This window comes from Chinchilla lanigera, unplaced genomic scaffold (genome assembly GCF_000276665.1).
Source record: "Chinchilla lanigera isolate Chin_1 unplaced genomic scaffold, ChiLan1.0 scaffold00092, whole genome shotgun sequence".
In the NCBI taxonomy this organism is placed as follows: Eukaryota; Metazoa; Chordata; class Mammalia; order Rodentia; family Chinchillidae; genus Chinchilla; species Chinchilla lanigera.
The window spans coordinates 8,153,331-8,162,120 of record NW_004955493.1 but is presented as its reverse complement, the minus strand read 5'-3'; the positions used below and the strand labels follow the sequence as shown (position 1 = coordinate 8,162,120).

At 52.0% G+C, this 8,790-nt stretch overlaps 1 protein-coding gene across 4 annotated transcripts in view; it reads right to left on the bottom strand.

The window, feature by feature from the left end:
- Window positions 1-1,314: 1,314 nt before the first annotated feature.
- Itgam (integrin, alpha M (complement component 3 receptor 3 subunit)) overlaps window positions 1,315-8,790 on the bottom strand; it is a 43,921-nt gene continuing 36,445 nt past the window's right edge. For 2 of the 4 annotated variants that reach the window (XM_005405316.2, XM_005405314.2), the window contains exons 17-30: window positions 8,100-8,257; window positions 7,875-8,006; window positions 7,659-7,732; window positions 7,263-7,404; window positions 7,055-7,177; window positions 6,253-6,332; window positions 4,944-5,027; window positions 4,552-4,624; window positions 4,016-4,123; window positions 3,762-3,845; window positions 3,505-3,618; window positions 3,315-3,416; window positions 2,965-3,075; window positions 1,315-2,384 (exon numbers count right to left, since the gene is read on the bottom strand). In XM_005405316.2, coding sequence (XP_005405373.1) covers window positions 2,313-2,384; window positions 2,965-3,075; window positions 3,315-3,416; window positions 3,505-3,618; window positions 3,762-3,845; window positions 4,016-4,123; window positions 4,552-4,624; window positions 4,944-5,027; window positions 6,253-6,332; window positions 7,055-7,177; window positions 7,263-7,404; window positions 7,659-7,732; window positions 7,875-8,006; window positions 8,100-8,257 — 1,457 coding nt within the window. In that variant the 3' untranslated portion in view covers window positions 1,315-2,312. The remainder of the gene's footprint in view (window positions 2,385-2,964; window positions 3,076-3,314; window positions 3,417-3,504; window positions 3,619-3,761; window positions 3,846-4,015; window positions 4,124-4,551; window positions 4,625-4,943; window positions 5,028-6,252; window positions 6,333-7,054; window positions 7,178-7,262; window positions 7,405-7,658; window positions 7,733-7,874; window positions 8,007-8,099; window positions 8,258-8,790) is intronic. The other 2 variants (XM_013504858.1, XM_013504857.1) reach the window with 2 other exon arrangements.

Below are 8,790 nucleotides of genomic sequence, written 5' to 3'. Positions count from 1 at the left end.
AAACTAGTCACTCTTCCCACAATGCCTGCTTCAGGGTCATTGCCCTGAGGCTGCCAGGAAAATAAAAGAAAAACTTAAGAGCAAGACAGCTGAGTTTAAATTCCAGCTACCTTCCCTTCTTATCAATCAGTACGACCTTGGGCAACTAGGATACTCTAAGCTCAGGTCTCCTCATAAATGAAATTCAGATAACACCAAATAGCAAGTGGCCAGCACTTTGCAGGACCAGTGTGAAAATTGGAGAGGATGCATGCTAGCAGGTAGAGGGTGGGGCACCTGGAAATGGACACACTTTCCAGCTGGTCCTACCCGTATCCCCCTGGGCCTTGCCAAGGTCTGTGCTCTTCTGCTAGATTCCAGCTGAGCCAGGGATACAGCTCAGTGGCATAAGCGCCTGCCTGGCAAGTACAAGGTCCTGAGTTCGATTCCTGGTACCAAAAAAAAAAAAGACAAATCTTGAAAAAAAAAAAAAAGATTCCAACTGAAAAAAAAAAAAAAAGATTCCAACTGATCCCACCTGTACCTCTTTCTCTGCCCTCATGTGAGTCAGCCCAGAGTGCCAGGGGATTAACACCTTCTCCCCACCATCAGTAGCCCTCGGCCAGTAGGTCTGAGCAAATGGTATCTATGTACCTGAATTAGCACTTTCCCGTTACTGGGACAAAATACCCAACCGCCACAATGTAAAGGAGGAGGGCTTTCTGGGGCTCACAGTTCCAGAAACCCCTTTCTGGGGTTCAGTCCAGAGTCAGGTGACTGCAGGGAAGAAACTCCATGGTAAAAGGGCAGGGTGGCACTCAGCTGCTCATCCCGTGACAACCAGGAAGCAGAGAGGAAGGGAGAGGCTGGGGACGAGACCATACCCTTCCATCTCACGTCCTCAACCAGCCTAACCTCCACAGCACATGCAGCTGCCGAACTCCTCCTCCTCCTCGTGGGTAAACCCACCGGCGCACACTGTGCCCCAAGATTTAGCTACCTTCCAAAAGGCCTACCTCTGAGCACGTGAGACTTTGGGGGGCATTTAGATATGAATCATAGCAACACCTCACGGATCTCTCCCCTTGGGTAGGATAATGCTAAGGCCCATCACCTCCCAGAGCATCCCAGCGAGGCCAAGCTCCAGGGCTCGCAGTGCCGTCTCTGTTGGTGACAGCTACCAGCTCCCTTCCCTCCCCCAGCTCACTCCCCTCACCTGGTGCGTATTTCAAGGGGGAAATCTCTTAAATAAACTTCCTCCACTCAAATCCTTGAGATCCTGGGGGATCTCAAACTTCTAAAAAGGCACCCTATAAATGATCCTTAGCACAAACGCAAAAACAACATACATCCAATTTATTTTTTTTGGCATCTTTTGTAACAGTGAGACGTTGAAAACAATATATCCAAAGAAGACTGGCTAAATATATAACGACATACTCATGGAATGAAGTACTATACACCTGTGTAAAAGAGAAAAAGTAATTTGTGTCCTGACATGAAACATTCTGTGCTGTATTAATGAAAAAAGCAAGATTAGAACAGTATAAAGTATGCTACCATTTGTGTAAAAAAAAAAGCCTGTATGTATGTATGTATGTGTGTGTGTGTGTGTGTGTGTGTGCCTAGAATCTTTCTGAAGGTGACCCAAAAACACACACACAGCTTGAAGCCCCTATGAGACGGACTTTAAGAGCTGGGAAGAGAGACTTTCCATCACACATCCTGAATGTCTTTTGCTTTTTGCACTATGGACAGGTTTATCAATTCAACAATAAAAGTAACAAAATAAAAGTAAGAGAGGTAGAGAAAAAGGGAGATTTGTGATTCCGCCTTGGAATCTTTATCGGCCGATCACCTCTGGTGTGGGCTGGCGCTGCACTGGCTCGGCTTCTCGGGGTCCGCCTCACCCCGGTGACGCAGGCTGCCTCACACCTGCACACTCGCCCACAGGGTTCCTCACTTCCTCCACCCACCAGAGGGCTGCTTCCTTCTCCCTTTATGCTCGCCCAGAAGGATGCCATCGCTCCTGCCGGAGGAAGGCCCAGCAGCAACTTCTCCCCTATACACAGGGGTCCGAGAGACCGTGCTAAGGCACTTGGCCCATATGCAACAGACACTAGTCACACATGGAACCACACACACACACACAAACATACACACACAAACATACACACACACGCACGCGCGCGTGCGCACACACACATACACACACATAGGGAAACTCAAGCAGGCCTTTCCTGCCGCAGTCTCCTACAAGACATGTCTGTCCCGCAGCCCAGGGGCCTGCTTGTTGCTCTGACAAAGCCGTTTGTTCTCGGTTGGAGGAGCCGTTACTGGGGTGGTGCCTCCTGGGGACCAGCTTCGCTCATCATGTCCTTGTACTGCCGTTTGAAGAAGCCAAGCTGAGGGACAGAGACAGAGATGTAAGGGACACAGAGCCAGGGAGCAAGTGAAGGCCGTGCAGAACAGGAGGGGAACGGAGGGGCCCCAAAGAGCAAACACTAAAAGGGCGAAGAGGGTGGAAGGGACCTGAGGCAAGTGAGGCAGGGAGGGCAACAGCACCAACAGTGGGTCCAGGAAGGAAATATAAAATATAACAAGAGGAATGTCTCCTGCTGAGCGTGGTGATGGATGACTGTAATCCCTGCACTCGGGAGGCTGAAGCAGGAGGATCACAGGAGTTCGAGGCCAGCCTGGGCTACCTAGTGAGTTCAAAACCAGCCTGAACTGCATAGCAAGACCATGTCTTAAAAAAAAAATCTCGTATTGTGGCTGGTCATCCAGGGGCCATTCTAGTTGCTCTACACACATTAACCCCCTTTCTGTCCCCTAACGGGCATGGGTATCACTAAAGAAACTGAGGCCTGAGAGGCTCTGATTGCTCAGGGCCACACAGCGCCAGCAGCAGCGCGGGGAGCTGAACCCCGACCGAGCTGCAGCGTGAGGTGGGGGAGGGGCAGGAAGAGGGCCAAGCAGGGACACCTTGTACAGCCCCGCGGTGATGAGGGCCAGGAGCACCAGTCCCCCAATGGAGCTCCCCACAATGAGAGGAAGAGGGTTGTAAACTTCACTTAGCTCCACCTTGGTCTCCGTCTGGGGGAGGAAGAGGAGAAAAGACAGGCGTCAGGCCGATTCCGGAGTTCTGGAGCGTTCCCTCGTCCCGCCTGTGCACCCCCTGACCCCAAAGCCTTCGCCTTCCCGGTGTGCCCAGTACCCAGCCATCCTTCCTCCTCCCCGCCTGCTTCTCGCCTGCCCCCAGCTCCAAAGGCGGTCTTCACAAGCCCAGCCGCTCCTCCACCCTCCAGCAGGCCTTCTGCGCCCGAGATAGCTACCTGGGACCTCACAAAGACTTCCCGTCCCGGGAGCAAGGCAAAGTTAGAGTCGTTAAACAAGATCTCCGCTGTGCTCACGACCAAGATGTGGTTACTCGACGTCTGTGGAAGAGAACACAGTAGGCGTCGGGCCAGGGGCCCCGGACTAGCGCAACAGTGCCTGCCCCATGAGGCCCCGGACCTCGCGGACCTTGATATACCAACTGGATGAGAGGTTGCCGTGGACGGTGGCACGGAATTCCTCCTCGACGCTGAAGTACGGGATATCACACTCAATTCTCTGGCAGACCGCAACGGAGCAGTTCTAGGGAAGGGACGGGAGGAGGGCGATAACGGAGGAAATGGTACAGAAACGCATCTGCATCCCAGCCCTCTCCATCAGGAGGCCATACTGGAGCTGAGGAGGGGGCCGCATGGCTCCCAGGCTGGGGTGAGGCTGCTGCTCACCAGCACACCTGTCGTCTTCAGCTTAGCCAGGAAATCAGCGTGAGGGGGTGGTCTTTCCTCAGTGTTGCAGGCGCTGGAGAGATTCTGAGGAAGGAGACAGTCCGTGAGGAGAGGGAAATGAGGGTTTCCAGACCCATTCTCAGAGTCCGGGGAAGGCGCAGAAGAGGCTTCAGTGAAGGAAATGGGTATTTCAGGAAAGATCGGGGCTGTGGAGGGAGGACTGGGCCCCACCTCCCAGGCCCAGCGGAACTCACAGGGGAGAAGGTGACCTGAGGGCGCTCCCACACGACCTCCTCGTTCAGACCCACAGGAACCCAGAAGACCACGCTGATGGGGAGGTTCCTCTTGCCCAGGTTGCTGAACTGGACCAGGAAAGGGTGGGGTCAGGGCGACGGCTGCACCATCCGCGTGAGCTGCAGGACTTGGCTTCCCCGGTCCCTACGCCCAGGACCCTGGACAAGGGCCATGTACTGCCCCTCTCCGGGAGGCAGGAAGGGTGGCCAATCAGCATACACTTGAGAGCCAGACTGGCGGGCCTTACGCCCTGGCTTTTCCACCTATTAGCTGTGAGTACTTGGACATGCTCTGTTAAGGTCTCCACGCCCTGCTGTATCCATCTGTAAACCAGGGAGCGCAGCAGTGCCTTCCAGGTGGGTGATACAGACAAGGGGCACTCGCTCTGTGTGCGAGTGTGAGAGGAGCCCCCCCCATCCTTGCCGCCGTCCCTCCCCTTCTCTTCCACACACTTCTGCACTCCCCAAACCCGCTGCCCTCCTCCGCTGCTCCCCACCTGGTACTTGTGCTCTATGATCCGACTGGTCTCTGAAGCTGTGAAGTTGAGATACTTGGTAGAGTCATCGCCACTAAAGAGAGAAAGAAGAGACAGGAGGTGACAGGTGAGGGGCCTCGTAGGAGGGGGTCTCAGGCTGTGTGTGAGGCACACACAGGCTCACAGTAATGCACCCTTAAGAGGAGCGGGTGTGCAGCGGCAAGGCAGATCGGACACAGTGTGCGCCAGTTTGGGCCACTTACACACGTACACAACACACCCACGTGCACAACACACACACATGCACAACACACACACATGCACAACACACACACATACACAAACACAGACTCACAAACACAGATACAGGAGTGCAGCGGCTGTAGGCCCAGCTACAGTCCTGGGGCCGGCACCTGGTGACTATCAAGTACACGGCGTATTTCACAGGCAGCTCCAGCTGGAATTCAGTTTTGTTAGTCCTGGGCATGTTGTTCTCACTGAAAGGAAAGAGAGATCTTAGCCAGCGCCTGGGACCTGGGAACCGGTTTTTCCTTCTCTCTCTCTCTCTCTCTGTCCAGCACCCACTACTTCCAGTCGTTCACCAAGTCCTGCTCTCTAAGCCTCACCCCTACATGGCCCCGGTCCAGCTCTGCTCGCCCTGATGGCTATAGCGACCTTCCAGCTGGTCCTCTGAGTACAAAACTGCTGCACCCCAACTCCCAGCTGTTACGGTTTAGGTCTGGATGTCCCCACAAAGCCTTCAGGGCTCAGAGGGGGCAGGTGATTGGATCACGGGGGTGCTGTGCTCAAGGCTGGATGCATCCACCGCTAGGAGGTGGAGCCTGATTGGAGGAGGGTCACTGGGGGCGTGGCCTAAAGGGGTGTAAATCCCTCCCTCTTCCTGTCCGCTTCCGGCCTGCCCGGATGTGAGCAGCCCCTTCTACCTTGGGGTTTGTGCCTTTGCATCTTCCAACCATGGACTTAAGCTGAGCCAAAATGAACCCCTCCTCCTTTAAGTTGCAGGTAACAAGTATTTTGTCCCAGAAACAAGAAAGTGACTAAGACTCCAGCCTTCGTAGAGAATGACATTTCTAACGTGCAAATATAATCACGTCATTCCTATAGGTTAAACTGCAATTCCCTTAGAACTGCTCATCGGTCACTTTGTCTTTTTGAGATAGGGTCTCGCTATGCAGTTCAGGCTGGCCTTGAGCTCACTTTGTAGCCCAGGCTGGTCTCGAACTCGCAACGATCCTCCTGCCTCAGCCTCCTGAGTGCTGGGGTTACTCATCAGTCACTTTGTGACAGGGCCCATATCTAACCACCACCAACTCAGATCCTGCGCCATGTGCTTGGCCACTCTTAAACACACCCGGATCTTCCCAGGCTCCAGGCCTGACCCGGTGCATCCTTTCTTCTTTCTGTCTTCAATTATTTTCTTCAGAAATGTTTTCTGAAAACCAAACTCCCAAGAACACTGGACATCCTCCCCATTTAATCACTCATTTCATACTGTATTACAGTCACCAGTTTTCCTGTCTGTGAGGACAGGAACAGCTGCCTTTATCACCACTGTCCCACCCTCACTCAGTACAATGCCTGGCGCCTGGTTTATCTGATGGCTGTTCAGTGAATGAATAAATGATCTGAACAGAAAATCAGCAGGGAGAGGGAGAAAGTTCACCCTGGAAAAGGGGCCTCCAAGGCAAGGAATCAGTGTACCTGGTCACAGTGGCCTTGAGGAGTAGTTTGTTTCCCAGGGAAGCACCAAAATCTACATCAAATATGACAATAAAGGTGACCTGGAATTGGAGAAAGGAGATACGGTGATGAGAACAGGAGAGAAGAAAGACACAAACACTCACCAGCTGATGAATAAGGAAGTAAAACCCCATCAATCCCTGCCACAGAATAGCGTTCAGCAGTCAAAGGAAGTGCAGGACTCATCAGTGAGCGACCCTTGAAAATCTACTAATTAGAAGAAGCGAGTCATGAAGGACCACACACTGTGTGTTTCCATTCATATGAAATATCTAGAATATGAGAAGCTACAGAGGCAAAGTAAATTAGTGGTTGTCAGAGGCTGGGGAGGTGGCGGTTGGGGGCCAGTACCAAGACCTCAAGATTTATCACTGTGAATACACTGAAAGCCACTGAATTGTACTTGTTAAATGGATGAGGCTATGGTATATATGAGTTATATCCCAATAAAGCTGTTTTGTAAGAAAAAAAAGGGAGCCCTCACTTTTAAAGAAAGAAGAAGGAAGAAATAGCAAAAGAGGAGGCATGGTGCACACCTGTAATCTCAGCACCCAGGAGGCTGAGGCAGGAGGACCGCTGTGAGTTCGAGGCCAGCCTGGGCTAAAAAGTGAGCTCAAGGCCAGTCTGAACTGCATAGTGAGACCCTGTCTCAAAAAGACAAAAACAAACAAATAACTCTGAAAAGAGGAGGAGAGGAGAAAGAGGAGGAGAATTCCAGAAGAAGACAAGAGAGAAAAGGAATGGGGAAACCAATAGCTCTGACCTCAGAGTTGTCGGGAAAGATGGGGTGGTTTATGTTGCAGCTGGTGCTCCTCAGCGCTCCAGGTTCTTGGGTGGAGGAGCCAGACAAACAGTTCACGGACCAAGATCGCCGTGAGCGCTGGTTCTGGGGGGCAAGTGTGATGTTACCAAGACCAGTCATGGAGAAACGGAAAGCAAGGGGCAGAGAGGCCCGAGAAGGGTTTGGTTACCTGGACCATTGACCATATCCGATAGGACAAGCCCGCTGGGTGGTAGAGGGTGACCTGAGTGCTGTAGGAGTCCTCACCCTCATTTCTCACGGTCACCGTCACATTGAGGCCCCGGGAGTCGCCCACCACCAGGGTATGCAGGCTGTGGGAGCAAAAGACAGCAACAGTGCGGCACCGGGGGCTGCCCTGGGCAAGTCTGTCCTGGTGGAAAGGGGACACAGGCACTTGCAGGGAGAGGCGATGGATGGATGGATGGATGGATGGACGGCCACTAAGGACCTTGCAGCACACAAACACTTCCGAAGAAGCTGCTTTGTGCAGGTTCCCTCAGCCAGGAGAAGAACCCAGCACCGCATCATGGAGCGGATAGGAAGACGGCGGTGGGAAGAAACTCACTTTGTGAAATTGAAAGTGACGCTGAGGTCATCCTGGCAAATGTTGTCATTGCCACAATTCTTCTCGAAGGGAAACTGAAAATTAAGAATATGATAAAAGAAAGGAAAGGGGGTAGTGAAATGAAACAATAAAATAAAATACTGAAATAAGACAAGCTGCAGCAATCAGCCTCCTGTCTTTTCTATCCCCCAGCTGGGACCCAACTCCAGGACTCACCGAGGCTGTGAAAAACTTTGGGGCGTCTTCAGCCAGAACTGGCCGAAGGTTCCCGAAAGAGGACACAGGTATCCCCACCAGAGTGTAGTTGAGGCGCAGGACAATGGGAGTCACTGAGGCAGTTACACATTTCTGAGAGAGACTGGGTGTTAGGGGATCCTCCCTCCTGTGCCCTCCAAGCCCACCTCACTCTTGACCCAGGGGTCTGGCCACTCCCTTGCTCACCGGTAACAGCAGTGTCAGGGTCTTGCATTTCTGCGTCAGCCCCAGGGTCTGCCTCTGTCTGTACGTCGTACTGTTGGTCTCATCAAAGATGGTGCGGGGATGTGAGTGGCTCTGTGAGTCCAGAGCGAGGACATAAGAGACAGCAGCCTGGACATCTGCTGAAAGAACAGGGTAGCATGGCGGTGAGGAGTCTGGGCTGCCTACTCAGCCACAAGCGCTTTGAGGCCTAGGTCCTCTGCACCCCAACTCTATGATTCGGGGTATCTAACCTGAGCTCTTGGAGCCTTGATTCTTTATTTTCAAGGGGAGGGTAACAGTTGTGCCTTTCCAGTGGTGAAAATTAAATAGCGCCCACAGGGTAAGTGCTTAAAATGGTAGTTGTTGTTATATACTAGAGAATTAATTGTATTTTTGACTGTAATATACTGCTGTACGGTTTTATCTTTATTCATCCTGCTTTAATTTTATAAAGAATTTTGATGTCTTTCATCAGTTTTGGAAAATGATCAACCACTATTTGTTGCTTCATCCTCATTTATTCTCCCTCTCCTTCACATCTCTGTCTTCCTCTTCTCCCCCTGTCCCTCTCCCTCTGAATTTTTTTTTTTTTTTTTTTTTTTTTTTATCTATCATTACGCAGTTCAGGCTGGCCTTGAGCTCATGTAGAGAATAATAGGTGTAGCAAACTCTA